Source organism: Choristoneura fumiferana, chromosome 24 (assembly GCF_025370935.1).
Source record: "Choristoneura fumiferana chromosome 24, NRCan_CFum_1, whole genome shotgun sequence".
Classification (NCBI taxonomy): Eukaryota; Metazoa; Arthropoda; class Insecta; order Lepidoptera; family Tortricidae; genus Choristoneura; species Choristoneura fumiferana.
In genome coordinates, this window is record NC_133495.1 from 9688739 (window position 1) to 9713031 (window position 24293).

Sequence of the window (24293 nt, forward strand, 5' to 3'; positions counted from 1 at the left end):
AAGGTAACACATAGACAAACTTTCGAATTTATAATATTAGTGGGATATGGACATGACAGAGTACCATCAGCCAAATAAGTGGTCTATCAATTTTTAAACAAGTTCTATCAACGAATTTCAAATCGAGTTGACAGACACGTCTATTGGCATTATTGTTATATGACAATGCAAACGATTACCAACTTTAGGGTGGTAGATTACATATTTGGCTGATGGTACCTAGTATTTGTCCGAAAATACGTTCACGTAAGTGGCTTATGTTATGAGCTTCAACCACCTCTTTTTTGACATTTATTAGACATTAGTATTAGGAAACTTAACAAACTTACGCAAAACACACACACACACACACACACACACACACACACACACACAAACATCACACCTGTATTCCCAAGTGGGGTAGGCAGAGCACACGAAACGTTGCCGCTTCGGGGCCACTTTTAACAATTTTAGGTTTAAAGTTTGACAAAAACGGTACAATAGTGAAATGTAGAGATGTAATTCTAACCCGACACCACACGGGTTACTTATATCTCAGTTAAATAATAAATCATAGGTAAAGATAATACTTATAACAAACACCAAGTAAACATTGGGGGAGAAAAGTCCTCGAGAAAAGACCACGAAACAGAAGACGAAGCGTCGCCACGTTGGCAGGTCTCCCACGAGCTGGACTAATGACATCATGAGAATTATGCAGTGGTGCGTTTAGTTAACCAAAGGCCCTGGGGCAAAAAATAAACTAGGGCCCCATTATAGTTTGTAAGTCAGAGTCCGAGGGGCCCCCTAAGCTTTGGGGCCCCGGGGCACTGCCCCGTCTAGCCCTCCGGTAGCTACGCCACTGAAATTGCGCAACCGGTGGATGCGAGTAGCGTGTTCAATGTGACGTTCTAAGGGAGAGGCCTTTTTTGTTCAGCAGTTTACGTCTTCTGGCTGATGATTATCATGAAAGATAATATCAGTTAGTAAATATTCCATGCAAAGTGTACAATTGGAATGCACCAAAAAAAAAAAACCTATAGTTTTTATTGTATTTTTGGAAAGAATAGGATGTTTTAAGATGCTATTTTCATCGATTTTGAAGTTGGGTGGGTATTGATTTTTTTATATTTTTTTTACGAAATACGCTAGATGACGTCACAGTGAGACAACCACATTCCATTGCCTAGAAAAATTCAGGGGATAAATAACATAATCTGTGGCATTACAATTTGACAATAATACAAGCACGGCTTAGACTCCTAAATGAACCATGACAAATAGTTTTATTTATTTCTCTTCTTTTAGCTTCGATTATTCCTGTTTGTGTAATGGTGTGATAGTTAATAGATATTTTTTATTAAAATCTGATATTCCAATTCTTTTGTATTTACTTGTAATGTAGTAATTTAATTTCTAAAAGTAGATTGGAAATACTCGTATACATTACGGACTTTACGATAAAATACAAGTTACTGTTAAAAGCCGGGTGCGCATCATGTGATTAAAGTTCTCTTTGTCACTATTTGCTGCAACATTTCAAACTGTCAATTTGCTTATTAAGAGTGTAGACCTGCTTTATAACTTGCATTCGTGACGGAACACTGCAGGGGCCAAATGAGGGTCATTACTAAAATTTTGTTTATTTAATTCAGTTTATCACATTTTTGGAATCTGATTTCTGGAAACGCTTCACGAAGCCTATTTCTCCAAATGGTTTTCGATTTATTATACGTTGTCAAAAATTGGGGCATCCCAATTAGCATTCCAAAAGCAGTGCAATTAAAAATTCATGAAAGTGAAATGTGACAAAGTAATAATGACACAGTATTTATAGTTAATCGTAGCACCTATTTATTTTGCATTACATTATTTAAACCTACCTTACTTCCACTTTATAATATATTACGTGGTAGCTCAGATACTGCGATGTACAGATAGTGTTGTAAGTGCAAATGTCAGTCCTTGGCCTTCCTCCCCCTCGTCTTCTCCCCTCTCTCCTTGGTTTTAGTCACTTTTTAGTCCTGTGGTGACTTTTAAATGAAAATCCTATTATCCTACGAATATTATAAATGCGAAAGTTTGTATATGTGTGTTACGTTGTTTAGTCTTCACGCTCAAACGGCTGGATTTCGTGGCGCGTAGGTATAACTCGCGTTCCGGCCGTTTGTATGAAGACGTTATACTGTGCCCTTAGTGTAAGTTTTCGGTAACAAAATACGTCTCGATCGCGTTCGCGTTAAAATCTCAATTTGTATGGAAACACGAACATCGCAAACGTTCCGTTAGAGGCGCTGTTCGTGTTTCCATATAAATTGAGATTTTAACGCGAACGCGAACGAGACGTATTTTGTAACCGAAAACTTACACTAGGGGTACTGCTCCTTTTTTCTGTACTGTGCTAACGGGAGAATGCATGCTGCTCTCTCGGATTTCCAGCAAATGGTTGAGGTAAATAAGAAACACATCCAACCCTCTCCTCCCGTAGCAAGATCCAGGAGTTGAGGATGTGTAGCCGAGTTTTTTAGCTGGCGAGAGTCCGGCACTGTCTGGGTTCTCTTCTCCCTTTCCAGTCGTCCATAACGGACTTTTCCCGACGTCAAATAATTATTATTTATACCTACTTAAGTCTAATAATTTGTCATGTTAGTTTCAACGACTGTTTGTAGTTTATAAGCTATAAATATTTAAATTAAATGATTCTTTCGACCTCTGACAGAAGGACCATGGCTTTGGTTTTACTAATGTTAATGTATAACAGTTTAATTTTACATTCTACAATATTGTTTATAATACAAATATTTGGACCTATGATAACGGTTCCTTGGATTTTTTATTACTTTGAATTGTCATTTTTATTAGTAGCCGGTTAGGATTCGAACCCACACCTTTCGACTATGCACGTCTAGTATGGTGACAACTGCAACAAATCCGAATTCGTCTGACGTCCGGCTTACTCGAAATATTTTCCTGTGCCCTTAGTGTAACTTTTCGGTAACAAAATACGTCACGATCGCGTTCGCGTTAAAATCTCAATTTGTATGGAAACATATTAAATATAATGACCCGGATAACTCACGTCTTGTATGGAAACACGAATATATTGAGATTTTAACGCGAACGTGATCGAGACGTATTCTGTAACCGAAAACTTACCTACACTAAGGGTACTGTTAGAAAATCTTAAACTTTGTTGACACCAGACAGACAGTGTTTTAACCTAGTTCATACCTAATAATAAAATGATTAGGATATATTATATATGATTTTCAAAATTGGAGATTGTAACCAAGGTAGCCTGAATGTTACACCGTTTACGAGCAAGTATGATGAAAAATAATTATGACGACTAATCCATACTATAAACTTTATTTAGTCAGTTAACAGAAGTAAACATAGCTTATATTATCTCCGTATCATTTAGTTGTTAGTAAAGTGTTCACCGTACCGGTTGTGATGGCATAGTTATTTTTCAAAAATCGTAGTAAAGGAAGAATAACAATTAAAAATGGAGAATGCACGAGATAAAGTAAAATTCTCGGCGTTTTGTGTACAACTGATGTCTACAGTTGCTAGTGAGTACCTTTTAAATTTTCTATGTAAATAAAATAAATATTATATTATTATGTTGAGGCACCAATCCGATCTAGCCTCAAAGAATGTAAAGCTTGTAATATGAGTTAGCGGATATCTTATCCTATCTTAGACATAAAAAAATAAAAATAAAAAAAACTAACATTATTATAGGAATCTAACAAACATGTTGTATATGGGACTAAAACAGTGATTCCACCAGAGATGTTTGAGGAATATGTTTTTTATTAACTATAAATAAATAAATAAAATAATAAATATCACGGGACAATTCACACCAATTGACCTAGTCCCAAAGTAAGCTTAGCAAAGCTTATGTTATGGGTACTAAGCAACGGATAAATATAATTATATAGATAGATACATACTTAAATACATATTAAACACCCAAGACCCGAGAACAAACATTCGTATTTTTCATACAAGTATCTGCCCCGACACGGGAATCGAACCCGGGACCTCAAGCTTCGTAGTCAGGTTCTCTAACCACTAGGTCATTCTGGTCGTCATAACAACACAATAACAATAGAAACGCTTCATTTACCTCGCCTCACTCCGCTCAGCTGTTTCCACCAGAGATGTGCTGAGCGAGGATGTGTAAATAAAGCTTTTCTATTGGTTAATGAAAAACACATCCCTCGCAATACATCCTCGCACAATTCGCACATTATTAGTGGACACGCTGCTTAAAACCTCAAAATAAACGATAACTTCTTATTTTAATAATAAACGGATCCTTTCGACTGCCATAATTTTATAATAGGTACATAATGTAATGTTTGTCATAATTATTGTTATAGACGACCAGATGGCCTAGTGGTTAGAGAACCTGACTGCGAAGCTTGAGGTCCCGGGTTCGATTCCCGACAGGCAGATATTTGTATGAAAAATACGAATGTTTGTTCTCGGGTCTTGGGTGTTTACTATGTATTTAAGTATGTATCTATCTATATAATTATATTTATCCGTTGCTTAGTACCCATAACACAAGCTTTGCTAAGCTTACTTTGGGACTAGGTCAATTGGTGTGAATTGTCCCGTGATATTTATTTATTTATTTATTTATTTAGTTAGTCATCACATCACATTTTTCATACATTTTTAAATGGTCATTCTGTAGAACACTATAGGTTAGGTTAGGTTTGTTTTATAACAATTCTGAAAAATAAATGGTTTCAGAGAAAAAAGAGTTATGTCATACATTACATTATGACTTACAATTTTCGACCAGTAAGGCATACTAGAGACGGGGTGGGTGTGTGTGTTGTGTGAGTGTGTGTATTAAGTTCCAAAATCTCATCACAAGCCGCCTTTTGATCACTGTCTGCACTGGTGACACCACAACACCAGTGGGCTATGGTGTCGTCAGTCCCTTCGCCTGCCATGGTTGTTATAATTACAAGTTGTTAATTATAATTATTGAACTAAAAACTTCAGACATGGGGGGTGTCTTTTTATTATAAGCTTTTATTTAACTTGCAATAAATGTAGTTATGTATGCATCTATGTATGTATGTACAGTCAAAGAAACTGAATCGCGTACATGGTGGACCTTTGAACTACCGATGTCATATTGACATTCCATACATCTGCCAAAGAAATCATAGCGAAGTTGATTATGAAAACGTCCGTCCCACCCTGATATGCTGATATGTGATAAATTTGACACACACTTACAGAGGTCGACTTGAAATTTGGCACGGAAATGTAGTTGGGATGTTAATGCAAGTAGTCAGCAAAAAAAAACTGGTGTTAAAAAATAAATTTTCAACAAAAACTTAAGTTAATATTAAATAAAAAGTTATTTTAATGTATTATGTAATTAAAAGTTAGTTTAATGTAAGTATATGCCTAAAAATAACAGTAAATTATTTCCAAAAAACGTGTGTTTGTTAAGTAAGTCTGCTTTTGACTTGTTTTTATTTTTTCCGAATTTAAGTGACTATTTTATAGTAACTAACTGCAGATTCATTTACAAAGCGCCTGTCGAAGAAATTATAGCACGTTCTCTTATCTAAATTATAGAGCACAAACTAATCTGGCACTCGAATAAATCTAGTATGTATAATCGCAAATATTAATAACATTAACGCTTCTATAACGTCGTTGAAGCTGATGATAAATGGTAATCTACATAAATAAATGGTTGCCATCCATCATTTAATACAACGCGGTAATAATACATGATATATTATTATATAATCTCTATATTAGTATATCTCATCATTATCATTATATTAGCCTAAAGGGGTACCCTTCACCTTGATGACAGGATAGCCAAGTGGTTAGAGAACCTGGCTATGAAGCTTGAGGTCTCGGGTTCGATCCCCGGTCGGGGCAGATATTTGCATGAGTAATAAGAATGTTTGTTCTCGGGTTTAGGATGTTTGACATATAAGTTGGATGGTAAATAACTTTTGAACATGAAACTACCGTGAGACTCACTCATATTAAATATATTGACCCGGATAGCTCACGTCTTAAATCGAGTTTAGCTCGACATGTTTCGGGCTAATCCGTAGCCCTTCGTCTTCGGAGCAACGCGCGTGTTGCAGCAGCCGCTGAGTCGCGTTGCTCCGAAGACGAAGGGCTACGGATTAGCCCGAAACATGTCGAGCTAAACTCGATTAAGACGTGAGTTATCCGGGCAAATAAATTATTAAAAATAATGAATTTAAGCATGCTTTTAATTTATCTTCAAGTACTCGTAATAAAGGCTTTAAAGCTTTATCGTCATCATCATCCCATCCTATATACGTCCCACTGCAGGGCACAGGCCTCCCTCAAATGAGAGGGCTTGGGCAGTAGTTCCCACGCGGGCCCAGTGCGGATTGGGAACTTCACACACGACATTGAATTGCTTCGCAGGTTGTGCAGGTTTCCTCACGATGTTTTCCTTCACCGTAAAGCACGTGGTAAATTTCAAATGTAATTCCGCACATGAATTTCGTAAAACTCAGAGGTGCGAGCCGGGGTTTGAATCCACGATCCTCTGCTTGAGAGGCCATAGGTCAAACCACTCGGCCACCACGGCTTCTTTAGAAGCTTACTTGTTATAATTTACTTTGCGGAATATCAATGCGTTACTTTGCGGAGGTTATCAAACTAAAAGCGCGCTCACCCGCGACCAAAGCACGCGCGGGTGAGCAAAGAAACTATTTTAGTTCATTACTTACTTGTTATGTTTTTAGCTTCATAGTGATAAAAGGGTAGCTATGACAGATGGACAGATGACCTTATTATGTGATATAATTATGCGCCATGTCGGATTAAGAACAGGCAAGCTTGTACGATTAAAGTTAATGTTTCATTATATTTATAATTAACTTTATTACACTTGCAACAAATGCATCGTTATTTTCAGTTTGAACTTTAGGTCAGCGTAGTTCATTATTGATAGAGACATTAATAACCGAGAACTGAGAACAGCTGATAAATCACCAACGTTGTCATTTCAACTTCATTTCAAAGTCATCATCATCATGTCAGCCGAAAGACGTCCACTGCTGGACATAGGCCTCCCCCAAGGCTCTCCACTCAGACCGGTCTTGTGCTTTCCGCATCCACCGCGATCCCGCGATCTTAACCAAGTCGTCGCTCCATCTTGTTGGAGGCCTACCGACAGCTCGTCTCCCGGTCCGCGGACGCCATTCGAGAACCTTCTGGCCCCATCGGCCATCCGTCCTGCGAGCAATGTGCCCCGCCCACTGCCACTTTAGTTTCGCAATTCTTCGGGCTATGTCGGTAACCTTTCAAAGTATAATATCTCAAAAATAGAAGAATCGATTTGAATGAAACATAGCTAATAATTATGGCTCGAAAGCTCACTTTCACGTAAGAAAAATTCAACTGAATTAATAACCTCCTCCTTTTTTATGTCGGTTAAGCAGACACTACGAAATAGGTTCATCCGTTTGAGAGCAATGATGCTACAGACTAGTGACGAATCTCATTTTTTGAACATTCGCGTATGCGAATGCAAATATCTGCTACTCCATAATTCGCGATGCGAATATTCAGTTTTTCGTTCTGGCGCCAATTGTCTATGGCAGTCTTTTGTTCCGAGAATTAACGAATTTATAATAAGAACGCATCCGATTGTTGTATCATTCCGCTCACGCTGGAATTTTCGTCAACAAAACAAGGGAATTTTGAGGTTTAAGTTACTTACTTTTGTATTGTATTAAAAAACATAAATAATGATTGGATTTTGATTTTATTAACCTACTATTGTCTAATAATTTGTATTTTTTTCTGATACCTATTCATATTCGCACAACATTCGCAGAAAAAATGCGAATATTCACGAATGCGAATGCGAATGCGAATATTCGTTACATCACTGCTACAGAGAGTCTGGCATTGGCCCATTTTTGCGTCAGGTATAAAGACAAACTAATTTCGTACAACGGCCAACCGATAGTGTCTTTTTCAACCTCGACATTGGCGGAATCATCGATAGTTTCGATGGAGCTATATTTTTTCTAAAACTTGAAAAGAATTGACAAACTAACTTGGTTTAGTTATTAGTTAGTTTGTTTCATTAAAGTAACTAAACAAATTTAAGTAGGTACTATTTTTTATTAGTTTCGCTGTTAATATTTAAATAAAAAATTTTTTTTAGAGTACCTCCCATAGACGTAAAGTGGGGGTGATTTTTTTTTCTCCACCCAGCCCTATTGTGTGGGGTATCGTTGGATAGGTCTTTTAAAACCATTAGAAGGTTGCTCAAACGATTTTTTGATTCAGTGATTTGTTTGCGAAATATTCAACTTTAAAGTGCAAATTTTGATTAAAATCGAGCGTCCCCCCCCCCCCCTCTAAAATCTAAACCGGTGAGTGGAAAAATTTGAAAAAAATCAGGATGGTAGTGTGTATTAAACTTTCAAGAAAAACTATAACGGCTATGTTTGCTTGAGAATTATTAATAGTTTATGAGTAAATAGCAGCCAAAGGTATAAAATATACCTAAACTTGGAAGATTCCGTATAAAATACAAAATCCTTAGAAAAATATTATTTTATTGTTTCGTAATGGCTACGGAACCCTATTTTGGGCGTGTCCGACACGCTCTTGGCCGGTTTTTTCTTTGCACTGAACATATAATATATGAATAAATAATATTACTTAAGCTCTCGTTACACATATTTATTGAACTTTCTAAGTTAAACGGTTCCACTCATGATTAACGCACTCACCTATGAAAAAGATCTTCAGAAAGAGTCGAAACTAGTCGGACCGTTCCAGACAATTAGTCAACTCACTCATTTTAAAATATCTCTCTCTAAATTTCCAGTTGCTTTCCTCACAAGCCAGACGGGGTTCATCTACGCCTGGCCATCGTACACAATCGAGAATTTTCGCTCCAACGAAACAGTTCTCCAAAGGCCGATGACCTCCCTAGAGATATCACTCCTGGGCAGTCTTACCAACGTGGGGGGCCTGGTCGCTACCCCCTTTTGTGGATACGCTGTCAATAAAATTGGGAGAAAATATACTGCTATTCTTTATGGACTGCCGTTCGTTGTAAGTACACGTAATTATGTAGAATGATAGTATAAAATGCTGCAATAGTTATTCATGCAACTGTATCGTAATAGGGGTCCTTAAAACACGAGTGTGGGTTTATGTAACGAGGCGTACAGTTGCATACAATATTTTATCTACATCCATATATTAAATCCTCTGTCATGTGTTCCGCATACTATTGAGAATGACCTGCATTAGCTGCGCGCGCGACGACCTGCTGCTGCTCGTGCGCGCGGCGCGCAAGCCCCGGTGCTATAATGATGTATGAAATCCCATTACGATACTGCCGTGTTCATAATAGAAGCCACTGTCGTAATGCTGGTCATTATCTATGGTTTTTGAACGCATAATGGAGGATTTACTATATGGGTGTAGATAAAAAAAAATGTCTTATACCTTGTGCAAGGTCCGCCCGGATTGCTACCACCATCTTGCTCGCTAATCCTGCCGTGAAGCAGCAGTGCTTGCACTGTTATGTTTCGGCGTGGAGAGTAAGACTGCCGGTGAAATTACTGGCACGTGAGGTATCCCATCTTAGGCCTCTAGGTTGGCAACGCAGCTGTAATACCCCTGGTGTTGCAGATGTTTATGGGCGGTGGTGATCTCTTACCATCAGGAGACCCACTTGGGCGTTTTCCATCCAGTCGTATAAAAAAATTACCTGTGCTGTGCCACAGGTGTGTGGCAGGTATCTTAGTTTCTCTGTCTCTTATGAGATGGACGGATGATCTGGTGAAAGCCGCGGATTCACGGTGAATGCAGGCCGCTTCCAACCGAAACAACTGGAGGTCTATAGGGAAGACTATGTCCAACCGTGGACGTCCTATGGCTCAGATGATGATGATGATGCCTGTATCTAACGGTAGTTTTTAACCCCCGACGCAAGAAGAGGGGTGTTATAAGTTTGACCGCTATGTGTGTCTGTCTGTGGCACCGTAGCTCTTAACGGGTGGACCGATTTGAATGCGTTTTTTTTTATTTGAAAGCAAGTTTTCGAGCGATGGTTTTTAGACATGTTTCATCAAAATCGGGTCAGCCGTTTTTGAAATATTGAACTTTGAAGTGACAAAGTCGGGGGTGTTCCAACTTTTTGTTGGTTATGATAATGCAAACGTTTATTGCTTTGTTCCAGGTGTCCTGGGCGGTAATATCCTTGACCACATACGTTCCCCTGATTCTGGCGGCAGTGGGGGTGGCAGGAATCGGTGCAGCGGGGCAAATAGTGACCGGGGTGTACGTCTCCGAAATATCCCAGGACGCAATCCGTGGCGCCATGACTTCCAGCGTCGTCTCAGGATTCTTCCTCGGTCTCCTGACTTCCTACATCCTTGGTGGATACCTGAGCTACATGCAAGTGGTGTATACGCATTTGACGCTGTCCGTGCTTTATATGGCGGTGCTGATGCTGCTGAAAGAGTCACCGGTGTTTTTGTTGCAGCAGGATAAAGAAAAAGTAAGAGATTTATACACAATTACTTTGCTCACCCGTGACCTTACAATAGCTACATCTATGCAACAAATGTGTGTTCATGCAGCTCCTCCACCTCCACACTGTAAGAACACACACAAATCACAAAAACACAACCATCACTACCACGACACACTTCGGCCGCTTGTAGACGTCTTTTGTTTTCACCGTACAACAGACCGTTTTTTGCCGGACTTAGTTTGCGGTGTTGTATGGCTTAAAATGAATGTGTGTACATGCACCGGACACTTGTCCGGCGACGAAGCCTCACCACCACCACCAATCTTACGAGTTCCGAACTCAAGCAGAGCTTTGACCATGCTACCAGATATCTCGCGCTCAGACGCAGTGAGTTTGTTTTAGTTCAATAAACATTTAGACGACCAGATGGCCTAGTGGTTAGAGAACCTGACTACGAAGCTTGAGGTCCCGGGTTCGATTCCCGTGTCGGGGCAGATATTAGTATGATAAATACGGATGTTTGTTCTCGGGTCTTGGGTGTTTAATATGTATTTAAGTATGTATCTATCTATATAATTATATTTATCCGTTGCTTAGTACCCATAACACAAGCTTTGCTAAGCTTACTTTGGGACTAGGTCAATTGGTGTGAATTGTCCCGTGATATTTATTTATTTATTTTTATTTTAATAAAGCCGTGGTGGCCTAGTGGTTTGACCTATCGCCTCTCAAACAGAGGGTCGTGGGTTCAAGCCCCGGCTCGCACCTCTGAGTTATTCGAAATTCATGTGCGGAATTACATTTGAAATTTACCACGAGCTTTGCGGTGAAGATAAACGTCGTGAGGAAACCTGCACAAACCTGCGAAGCAATTCAATGGTGCGTAAGAAGTTCCCAATCCGCACTGGGCCCGCGTGGGAACTATGGCCCAAGCCCTCTTGTTCTGAGAGGAGGCCTGTGCCCAGCAGTGGGACGTATATAGGCTGGGATGATGATGAGTTCAATAAAGAACATACATAAATACCTGCTATTTTGACGGATAAAACTCTTCTAAGGGCATTTTCGCATGCTTTGGTGTAAACCAGCTGAATCCAATTCATTCCAGTTACAACTTGTTTACTCGTTTCACGTGACTCTTGTTTGCAGGAAGCCGCCGAGTCGATAGCATTCTACAGATGCGTAGCCGTGTCGTCAAAAGAAGTTGAAATCGAGATAGCGAAAATCAGATTACAATTAGATCCTAGAATAGACGAGATACTGCACAGTGAAAACGGTAATTTTCCATCATTATTAGCGTTCCGTAACTCAAAAAAAAAACCAGCCAAGTGCGGGTGCCGAGGGTTCCGTAAAAGAGAAATCAAAATCACGTTTTTCAAATTTTACTAGCCACCGGTGTACCTTGTATGTAGAAACGGGGAGAACACTAAACTTGCTTCTAACAAAACAATATTTAAAACTTCAAAGCCTTCAAACAATGGTTGCCTCTAACAAAAGTCTCTGCAAACTAATAATATTTTTTAATCTATCCAGTTTGCACTCAAGAGATGAGTTAGACGAAAAAAAACATGCAAAATTACAGCTTTCGAGCTCTAATAGTCTCTATGCTAAGCCGCGGACGGACGGACATGGCAAAACTACAAGGGTTCCTTGTATGATTACGGAACCCTAAGCCCTGCCATTTACATACGCGTGACTTTAATTACAGATTCGATAAAAAGGTCTTTGAACTTTGAGTGCCATAAACAATACAAACTGACGTCTATTGGAACAGCCACTATTTATATGGTTTTTAATCTCGCCATCTGCTAATAAAATGTATCTATTTACATAATTATTTTTAAGTCTGAAGGAAAGAAAGAAAGAAAGAAAGAAAGAAAGAAACATTTATTCGTGACAAACATAAGAACAATGGATAAAAAAAAAAAAATAAAGAAAAAAATAGTTTTATGTATGCCACGAAATGGTCCCAAATCAGCAATCTGCCGGTCTTGCGAACGGCGCTGGTCTTCCTTTGGGACCATCGGGGTCAACATACATTAAAAAAAAAAATACATCATTACATACAGTGAGACCGATAAAGTCTGGACCGTTTGGAACGATTTTCAAGATTAAAAACAAAGAAAAGCATAAGTTGCGACATTTATTAGTGCATAGGTAACGCTGCGTCCCTAATTGAAACATTTACTTCATCAAATTACAAAACCTACTTAAAATTAACATCACGCGATTCTTCGTAATGTCTTTTTAACCCCCGACGCAAAAAGAGGGGTGTTATAAGTTTGACCGCTATATGTGTGTCTGTCTGTCTGTCTGTCTGTGGCACCGTAGCTCTTAAACGGGTGGACCGATTTGAATGCGTTTTTTTTATTTGATAGCAGGTTTTCTAGCGATGGTTCTTAGACATGTTTTATCAAAATCGGTTAAGCCGTTTTTGAGAAATTGAACTTTAAAGTGACAAAGTCGGGGGTTTTCCAACTTTTTGTTATCTCGTTGCCCGTGATGTCACACCGTGCTAAAAAGTGACGCATATCGTGATGTCATGCGGAACTTTAATTGGCTACATTACCATTTTTAGGGTTCCATTTTTTGGATCGATTCAAAGGTTCGTGGCGGTCCGTACAGGAGCTGTACCTACGTAATGTACGGTAATGTACGCGTAAACCGACTACGCGTACCAATGCATTATATGTTACTAGCTTTTACCCGCTGCTTCGCTCGTGTGAACCATAAACATTTCAAGAAGCAAGCAATCAAGCAAGCAAGCAAGCATGCAAGTAAGCATGCAAGTAAGCATAATTATTTAAGAAATAGTGCAAGCAAGCATGAATTCAAGGTTGCATTCAAGCGTGCAAGCAAGCATGCATTCAAGGCTGCATTCAAGCAAGCAACCAAGCATGCAAGCAAGCATGCAAGTGAGCATGTAAGTAAGGATGTAATTATGCAAGGAATCCACCATCTTACTCGCTAATCCTGCCGTGAAGCAGCAGTGCTTGCACTGTTGTGTTTCGGCGTGGAGAGTAAGACAGCCGGTGAGATTACTGGCACTTGAGGTGTCCCATCTTAGGCCTCTAGGTTGGTAACGCATCTGCAATACCCCTGGTGTTGCAGATGTTTATGGGCGGTGGTGATCTCTTACCATCAGGAGACCCACTTGCTCGTTTGCCATTCAATCGAATAAAAAAAAAAAAAAAAAATAGTGCAAGCAAGCATGCAAGCAAGCATGCAAGCAAACATGCAAGCAAGCATGCAAGCAAGCAAACAAACATGCAATCAGGCATGTAAGCAAGCATGCAAGTGAGCATGTAAGCAAGCATGTAATTATGCAAGGAATAGTGCAAGCAAGCACGAACTCAAATCTGCATTCAAGCATGCAATCAAGCAAGCATGCAAGTAAGCATGCAAGTAAGCATGCAAACCAGTATGCAAGCAAGCATGCAATGCAAGCAAGCAAGCAAGCAAGCATGCAAGCAAGCAAGTAATTATGCAAGGAATAAGGCAAGCAAGTATGCATTCTAATCTGCATTCAAGCATGCAAGCAAGCAAGCATGCCAGCAAGCATGCAAGCAATCAAACATGCAAGTGAGCATGTAAATTTGCAAGCAAGCATACAGGCAAGCATGCAAGCCAAAATGCAAGCAAGCATGTTTTTTAACACATTATTTAAAAAACGTTTGTGTCATGTGCATTCATAGTTCTATGTAGAGAGTCAGCTCAGCGGTTAGAATACAAAACAAACTTTTGGTCATCCCTTGGGAACGGCAATTTCATCGGGATAAAAAATATCCTATTGTTTATTCTGGACTTCTAATATGACGTATGCAAAATTTCATAGGAATCGGTGCAGTAGTTACGGCGTGAAAGCGTAACAAACAAACAAACAGTATTATATAATAATAATATCTGTATAAATAAAAATGAATCGCTGCGCTTGCATACTGCTTGCATACAAGCGATGCGCTTTAATACTTGAATAATCCATTCCAATCCATGCACTGTTGGCTTTTCCTTTCTTATCTGATAACAGATTACTATTTATATTACTATATACGATCTTGATATAAATAACGAAGGTAATGTTTAATGTTACGTCATTTAGAATGTAAATACTAGGTTTGTAACCAGTAATACAGACATGTGTACAAATATGAATGATGATAACGAAAGCCTTACACACGTAGAATTACATCGTTTTCTTCAAGAATTTGAGGAAAATAGACACATTGGCGTTTGCATGCGATTACCTGAAACTAAATACTATTGGACTGATTCGCGGTAGTCTAGTTGGTAAAACACCTCTAGCATGTAAAGCATTAGGAGTTGCGGTTTCAAATCCCGTCCAGAATGTTCTGGAAATCTTTTTCGACTTCAAAAATTTTAGATTTCGTTAAATGTATTGCTTATACAAGCAAAGAATATAAGAAATTAGATAGCGCGCTAGCGGTCTTGCAGCTCAGCTATTCCGGCGTCAAAAAACTACCCTCGTTTTCATCAGAATTGTTATTTTCACAAGTAGGGTTGCGAACTACATTAACCATGTCGCTTTCTAGTCTCGACCACGGAAATCACTTGCGCATATAGTACATTGCAATAGTACATTGTATTTTAAGGGCGGTAAATAAGGAATTACAAACGAGAGTCCATTAGAAGCCCGAAGTCGAAGACTGGGGGCTTTAATGACTCGATGTTCGTAATTCTAGTACCGCCCGTGCGACATACAATGGTTTTTACATCACATTTGCGAGTAAAATTTTATATTTGGTAAAAAAAAAAACTTCCAAATATTGCCGTAACCGCCGGCTGCGCTCTTGCCCCCCTCCCCCTCCCGCAGCATGCGCCGCAGCGTGCGTGTGCATGGGATACTTCTGCTGCACGCGGAGCAGCAGCGCGCGCAGCGCTATCAGTACGGGCAATGACTCATTTACCGACCTTGGGCTTCATGACAAGAAAATTAGTACGCGCAATGACTCATTTACCGACCTTGGGCTTCATGACAAGAAAATTAGTACGCGCAATGACTCATTTACCGACCTTGGGCTTCATGACAAGAAAATTAGTACGCGCAATGACTCATTTACCGACCTTGGGCTTCATGACAAGAAAATTAGTACGCGCAATGACTCATTTACCGACCACGGGTTTCATGACAAGCACATTAAGGTCGAGGGTTTTATTTGGGGGGTTGCAACCAAGGTAGCCTGCATGTTACGATACTGTGATGAAAAACCTTTTTCGAGCTCGAGGGCACCAACACCACCCATTAACACGATTGGATTCCTCGAGTCGACGATCGACCTCACGTTATTCCACGGATTAAAGAACTAACTAGACAAACTAAATATCCACCACACCACAACACAATAGAGAGAAAATTTGTATACACACACCACAGAAGAGACAATAGAGAGATCCTTCTCGATTAAGATTATCTAGTTTCCATAGAAGAATTGGAGATGTAGATTTGAGAAATCTAGTTTTATGATTGGTTATTTGGAGTCTTTTTGTATTTTGGACCTGGGTTCGATTCCCAGCGCTGGTCTCTTTTTCTGGTTTTTCTGTGCATCCATGTCTCAGTTTGTATTTTCGAAATCTAGTTTTGGTAATATCATCATTATCATCTATATCTTCCATCCGCCCCAATATTGGACAAAGATCTTCTCTTAGAATGAGTTGACTTGGGCTGTTAAAATGAAATGTTATTTCTTTTTTTCAGAACCAGATTTAACCAACGCGCTGTTGAAAAAGAAACCCGTCGATATACAAGCACAAAAACCTGAATCGGCTTGGCAGTTCTTGTGTAAGTTTCTACTAATATTATAAATGCGAATGTTTGTGTGTGTGTGTGTGTGTGTGTGTGTGTTTGTAACTCCTTCACGCTAAACGGCTGGACGTGTTTGATTGAAGTTTGATATGCAGATAGCTGGACATCTGAAATAACAAAATTAGGCTGTTTTTTATCCTGATATTCGCACGGGATAGGGATAAAATCTTGAAATAACAACTCCCTTAGACTCATGAATATAGTTGTTTTTATATCAACGTTAATGACAATTGAGATGTACCTAATTTTCGTGAATTCGCACGGGATTTTTTTTGGTCTGTTACTTCTTTAGCTAGAATAGCTGGACGGATCTCGATGAAATTTGAAATGTAGATAGATAGACATCTAGAATAATAGGTAGGTACATGCGCAGTTTTTATCTCGAAAAATTGCATAATTCCCTCGAGATTGCGATAAATATTTTTTTGCAGACGTGCGGGCAAGTTTTTTATATCTTTATTTTTATATCTTGTTGTTTTTTTTTCCATTTCTTCCGTGGATGTCGTAACGTAAGAGGTGACTGAGGATAAAGGTTAAGGCATACTAGCAATCTGTCACTTTCGTACCGGTTTTGTCAAACTTAAAACCTAAAATTGTTAAAAGTGGCTCCGAAGCGGTAACGTTTCGTGTGCTCTGCCAACCCTATTTGGGAATACAGGCGTGATGTTTGTGTGTTTTTTTTTTCAGTAAAGTCCGAGTCTTCGCAGCGTGCGCTGACAACTGTATTGATTGTTATGATAGCTACCACCTTGATGGGCTCGATTGTAATTCAGGTGAAACATAAGACGATAAGTTAATAGATCTTAACTAGGGTGGTAGCACCAGTCATGGGTAAGAACCGTAATGGTTTTTGTTTCCGTTAACCCACATTTCAAAAACTGACCCTTTTTTCAGCTAATAGCACTAATTTTCATATAACTGATGATGATAGCTAGTAAAGTTCATGAATAGTAAGCTATAAAGGTCACAGCTCATTACAGCCACCCGGCACCCGACCAGCACCGCCTCGCCTCGAGCGGTTAGTAATCTTCATATGGATTTGTATGGGCATGCGCTCACTACACCAACTCCGTAGCGTCACCGGATCGCCTCACTCGTGAGTTTGCCACGCGCGGACGGCGTGCGATGCGGCGCTCTTCGACGAAATTTTGGTTCTGTTGGCAAACAATGTATTTCTGCTAAGTTTTTTGAAGGACATTGGCTTCTTTGTAATTAATGATAAGTGGAAAGGTGTACACACCTACGAAGAAATGCAATGGTGTGTACGGTCGGTTCTCTAAGTTATGTATACACGTTTTCATACTAGTTGCTTAGAAAAGTGGATAGATACTTATGTTAGGGCACCGACCAGTTTCCTATTTACACGCGTGGAGTTACGGCTTGAGCCTTTCATTCCGTGGAGGTTAGAGCTCTGCAGAAGGACGCATTATAGGCCATGGTGACAAAATTGTGACCGTTGAAAAGGTAGTTTGTTGGAAAAGTTCGTATTTATCTTGTTTCCTCAGCTAGCTTTCTGAAATTTACTGAAGCTCATTGAAAAAAAAAGATAAATAAATACGACCTGTACTCCTTATTGTAATGGTAAGCGGCAGTTACACTGAGTCGTTCACTGCATGCTGCATGCGGCGATCGCAAAAGTGTACAGAATACGGTAGTCGGCCGCATTCGGCGAGCGACAGCTGCCACCGCCTTAATATGGCCGCCGCAGTAGACGGACAGACTAATGTAAAGGCGACGGTCGTTCGCCGAAGTACTTTGAAACAAGTTCGGCGACCGCATTAGGTAAACGACGCATTGCAGAGTAATTGCCGCTGTATCTTCAATAAAGTTTTTTTTATATCTTGTTACCTTTTCAGGTATACGCGGAGACACTCTTCAAGCAAGCAGTGCCATCGATACCTCCGAACCTCTGCGCTATCCTGCTGGCTGTTGTATACGTCATTGCTTGCTTGACCTGCGCACTCATTGTAGACAAGCTTGGAAGAAAGGTATGCGAAAATTTGTCTAAAGCGTAACAGAAGTATCCCAATGCAAGTGCATGTTTGTAACCCAAATTGTCACAAAGCCTAACGGAAGAATGCTCCTCTCCCGGCTTTCTAGCAAATGTGTGACGTGTTGTTGGTTGGAAATGGAGTGTGATATAGCTTCTGAGGCGAACTTAATACCACACGGCATACCAGCAGCATAGACAGCAGCAGGGTTTAATGCTTTGAAAAACCACGCCGCGCGCGTCACGCTTCCCCCGCCGCCCCGCAAGATGCGAGGAGCAAGCAACGTTCGCGACCGTCATGCCGAAGCGCATATAGTTCGGCAGAAGAGAGCAAATCTAGTGAATCGCCATCTAGTGAACAACAATAGAAACTCCGACCATGTTCTACATCGCGTTATCGAAGTTTCTCAACGCGGTCGCATATATACAAGTTCCGACGCTCTTCCTTCAGACTTCGGTCCCCAGGCATAACAACTGCCTGGAGAGAGATCTCTCTATTGGAGCCTCCCCCCACATTCAAAGCTTTAAACCCTGCTGCTGTCTATGCTGCTGGTATGCCGTGTGGTATTAAGTTCGCCTCACTTCGATACGGAGCTTTTTATTGACGATTTTACTAGCGAATATTGACGCAATTTAAATTAAAGCGCGTGAGTGGACTCGCTTTGTTTGTTTGTTAGTTCATCACGTCTAAACCACTGAACCGATTTACATGATAGTAGGATAGTTTTTATTCCGGAAAATTTCATAGTTCCCGCGGGATAGTGAAATATTTCATGTGGATAAGTATTTCATGTATTATTTTTCACAGCTTCTCCTAACAAGCACGTCGGCAGCATCAGGTGTACTCACGCTGTTGCTTGGCACACAGCTGCAATGCCATTGGGCGCCGCACTGGGCCACAGCTGTGCTCATATACAGCTACTGTTTCATCTACACTCTCGGTGCTGCCACTGTGCCCTTTATACTTACTGCCGAGGTGTTCTTACCTGAGGTTAGTTGTTTTACCTCTAGACTCTGCATTGGCGGGTCTCTTTTGCGATCATATTGAGATACCGAACCTACTGTCTTACCCACACGCTTGCCACCACCATAAAATATACTGGTTGATTCTCAAACTGAAAATTATAATAGCAAAAATGAACTAATACAACAACAAAGTACGGTATTTGACAACTCCTGAATTTGTCATGTCTTATATATTATTATAAAAACATAGGTATACATACAATGTTTAGTGAAGAAAAAACTTAAATCGGTTGAAAATTGGATTTATACAGATTTTTTGAACAATCTATATACCTGTCTCTTTCTCAAATGCTTTTCTCTATGCAGCAAGTATGGCGCTACTTACGTGTGACGTCACATGCAAGTATGTCTTTCTCTGTCTAATCTTGAAATAAACCTTTATAACTTTGTTATTTGTAAAGGTAGTTTAAAAATGTTTCTCTATTCGATAACAGGTATTGTGAAGTTTTGCAGCGAGATCTTGGTTCTTGCTAAATATAATACCCATGATTCTAAATCGATGGAAATATAGGCTTTAATTCAGTTGCGAATGCCACAAAAATACAGATACAGACATACAGAAAGAGGGATAATAAAGCGATCTTCTAAGGGTTCCATTTTCCTTTTGAGGCATGGAACTACAGTTAAAGAAGAGTCAAAGTATGATGAGGAACTACATTATACAAAATAATGTACAGAACTCTAAACAAATAGTCGGAGATAAAAAAAGGATTACAATTTAATACCCAGAACACAATATTTAAAAAAAGAAACGACTGATAGTAAATAGACTAACAAGTCAAATATTTATTTGATTTAAAAAGAAGAACAGTTCTTATTATAATCTAGTACCGCAAATTTATTATTGCATTTTTAACAGAATATTATAGTCATCTGTGAGCTATGTTAGTGATATCGACGGTGGAAAGCATAAACGCTGTAACCCAAAATGTGTAAAGTTTACACCAGAGCCAAAAAACTTTTTAAAATTTACTAAAAAAATCATAACTCTTGATCCTTTTGGCCTAAAGTAACCATTCTTTGGGAAATGATGTATATTTGGCTAGGCTATCATTCTAAGGCTAAAAATCTTCTCTAAAGTAGTCAGCAAAGAAGTTTTTGTGGGTTACAGCATTTGAATATTTTGTTTTAGACCACGAAAACGAAGTTACATCACTACACTAATGTATGAAATAGTAGAAAGTGTATTATTTTGGGAAAGCATAAATGTCGTAATTGGACAATGTACAGTACTTTTCATCATATAAAGTGTTGTAAGCTGGTTTAGATTCTCAAAATGAAAAATGAAATTGAAGTAACAGCTTACATCAATCCAATCCATGTAAAATTAATTAGCGTAATCAGCAACTGGTCATAATATTATGGGAGTTTAAAAATGGCAAATACTTATTTTATTTAGTATTATTGATTAATCGTAACAGTAATCAATCAATACGACAAAATAAATTAGGAATAATGTGTTTTTATGCGTCTTGGTATGTTTCGCAATCCGCGTATTCTTCGATAGTATCTTCTGACTGATTTTAATTTTTTTACTTGCTGGCAATCCCAAATACTCCTGAGCTTACTTGTGGAATCAATTTTGTCAATGAGATTTTTCAAGTTCTTATACTACTTGTTGTAGGTAATTTTTTTGGATGTCTATACTAATTTTGGATGTTTCTTACGAATAAACTCAAAAAGTAGGTACTTTCTGAACCGATTTCAAATTTTTTTTCTGCATTAAAATGCTACACTATCCCAAAGTGACATACACTTTATTTATTAGCAGAAAAAATTAGGGTTTCGTACTATTAAAACTTCAATAATGTAACTTGAGGTGTAACAAAAACAAGCTTTTATTAGAAAAAAAAAACAGAACTAACAAGGGAAAAATTATCCAATTAATCCAAAGCTGTTTACTCTGGTTCTGGAAGATGTTTTCAAAAAACTCGCATGGGAAAATCGAGGTCTAAATATAGCAGGAGCTAGACTGAATAACTTAAGGTTCGCAGATGACATAGTTCTTCTCTCCGTGAGAAGAATTACAGGTAATGATTCAGGAGTTCAGTGACGTCTCTTTACAAGTTGTTTTGGAAATGAACTTGGAAATAAACAAAATTATGACGAACATGGATGGAAATACCGTAAGCATAACCATCAACGAAACCACCGTAGACCAGGTAGAGAAGTACGTATACCTGGAACGGGACAGGACATCAGGATGGGCAAAGATAATCAAACTAGTGAACTTCACAGACGAATAAGGCTTCATACTCGAAACTGGACTTTGCTTTTAAGATCAAAATTTCTGCGGAACAAAAAGCCAGGATATTTAATCAGTGCATCCTGCCGGTGCTGAAACCTGGTTACTCACGAAATACTTGATCAATCGATTACAAGTGGCCCAGAGGGCAGTGGAGAGGAAGCTGGTAGGAGTATCGCTGATGGACCGCAAAACAAAAAAATAGCTTCGGGATCAAAGCAAAGTCGCAGACGTAACAAAACGAGTGGCGAGCTTAAAGTGGAACTGGGCTGGATATGTGGCCCGGAGCGAACAGTCGTGGTGCAAGCGTCTCTTAGAGTGGAAGCCATGGGGGGAAAAGCGGCCTCAGGGTAGACCACAAATGCGGTGGAAAGACGATGTAAAAAGGTTGCTGGTTCAAATTGGATCCAAAAAGCTCAATGTCGCGACGAGTGGAAAAAATTGAAGGAGCAGGCCTACACCGAGAAGTTTGAGAAAAGCTGAGGAAGAAGAAAGGTATATCGGTATCTAGAAAAAAACGATATGTCCATCTATTGTAACAACTAGTATAATGTCACATAACTAGGTACAGGTACTATTTGCGTTTTAAAAGTTTATATAAATCCGGACCAAAATGAAACCATATTATTTATACCTTTACATTAATCCTTATCCAAAGAAATGATTTCATATTCAAGAATGTTTTAATACTTAAGATCACTTTTTGAATTATTCTTAATAATCGGACATTCCACTCAAAAAATATTAGATACGAATTTAAAAAAGCTTTCCGGCTTTGCGCGGGAAATGTAGCTGAAAAATGTTTGTGAGGTGTCCTTGTATAGAGAGACCTTTATTTAAATTCGTGACCGTGCGAAGCCGGGGTGGGGCGCTAGAACGTCTAGTACCTGGTAGTTATATTGTTAGTTTTTTAAAAGAAGATTTAGTGTTAGTTTGATAATTAACTTATTATTATTGTATTGTCATTGGTTCTTAATAACTAATAAGTCTACAGAGTTTAAATTAAATCTGACCGTTTAAAGTGGGTCAAAATAGAGTTCAAAGCAGTCGGTTACAAACAAACGTACATGTAAAGCTAATAAAAGCGTTGTAAAATTGATGTAAATGGACTGCTAACAATAATATTATGCATTTTCAAATGCTGTAACGTAATGAATCTTATCCTAATACTCCGAGAACTGCCTTGAAAATTTTTGATAGAAAGCTGTAACCCTAAGTATTCAGTTGTTTTGATTCCCAGTGAATGCTTTAGCACTCACCTGCAATACATTCTCGATCAGCGTAAATGCTGTAACCCACGTATGATAAAGTTTTTATTACGCCTAAACGCTGTAAGCGACATCGTGCGGATGAATATTGTTCCGCGTGTATGAAGTAACATACATGACTCTATTTTTTTTCGTTTTTCTTGTCGGTTACAGCATTTGACGTACCATAAATAGCCAAAAATTGAAAAAATTACTACGCTGTCCAGAAACTTCTAAGCGTCGTAGAGCAACGAGAGTTACAGCATTCGACGCAGAAAAAAAAACTGAATCGAAATATGCAATAAAAAAATTTTGGTAAAGGTGTGGGTTACAGCGTTTATGCTTTCCACCGTCGATATATTGATAGGTGTTGACTAAGGGCCTGTTTATAAGGGTTCCGTTTTTCCTTTTTTAGGTATGGAGCCCTAAAAACTGCATTTCTTTATCTGCGTTCCATTCTATATAACATTTATTACCAATTGTATGTGAAACAATCTTTTATACTTCGCAGGTCCGTGGGCTTGGCAACACATTCTCCATGGGTACCATGTGGATCGCCAACTTCGTTACTCTGATGATCTTCAACCCCCTTGTGGAGATGTTCAGCCTTGGCATTGTCTTCTGTGGCTTCTCAGTCACCTGTTTCCTTGGTGCCTTATACAGCCAGTTCTGTCTACCAGAAACCAAGGGTCTACCCGCCGATGAGATTCAACTGCTGTTCCTAAAAAAGAAGAAGAATAATAAAGTTTGAATGGAAGCTATACATAATGTTGTTTATTTTCAATTTAAAATGTCCAAAAATTTAGTCCTAAAACATCTGATTCGTTTTATTTTTAAAGGATAACCTTTCTTACATGCCTAGTCTTACAGAGGATCGTGGGTTCAAGCCCAGTACACCTCTGAATTTTTCGAAATTCATAATGCGACATTACATTTGAAATTCACCATGAGCCTTACGGTGAAGGGAAACAGCTGAAGAAACCTAAACAAAGCCGAGAAGCATTTAATAACGTTGTGTGAAAAGATCCCAATCCTCACTGGCCCAGCGTGTGAACTACCACTCAAGTCCTCTTATTCTGAGAACAGGCCGGTATTTTAAAGAAAACCCGTACGAATTGGGGCGGGTTACCTAATTCAAAAGTACTGAGTCAAAAGTTACCTAATTTATTAAGAATGTGATTACCCAGATTAGCCTTGAGAAGCAAGTTGTTAACCTTAACAGTGATAATGAGGTAATTGACTGTTAAGTAATACTAATAAATCTTTATCTTCTCGATTAGTCCAAGATGCTTGAAAAACTGGGAAAATAAGATAACACCTAGATTGAAACGAATTATCCAGCGATAAACCACATAGCTACAAATCGAGAATCTTTTATTGAAGTCAATGTTTTTGAAATAGATAAAAAACTGTGTTTAGATCTTATTAGAGAC

At 39.0% G+C, this 24293-nt stretch overlaps 1 protein-coding gene across 1 annotated transcript; it reads left to right on the top strand.

Moving 5' to 3' along the window:
* The first annotated feature begins 3410 nt into the window (after positions 1 to 3410).
* LOC141441487 (facilitated trehalose transporter Tret1-like) lies at positions 3411 to 23611 on the top strand. Its single transcript, XM_074106244.1, has 9 exons — positions 3411 to 3557; positions 8873 to 9102; positions 10238 to 10558; positions 11681 to 11807; positions 16245 to 16328; positions 17040 to 17125; positions 18209 to 18340; positions 19151 to 19333; positions 23372 to 23611. The coding sequence occupies exons 1-9, from the start codon at positions 3491 to 3493 to the stop codon at positions 23609 to 23611; spliced, it is 1470 nt and encodes a 489-aa protein (XP_073962345.1). The 5' UTR covers positions 3411 to 3490.
* The last annotated feature ends 682 nt before the right edge of the window (positions 23612 to 24293 follow it).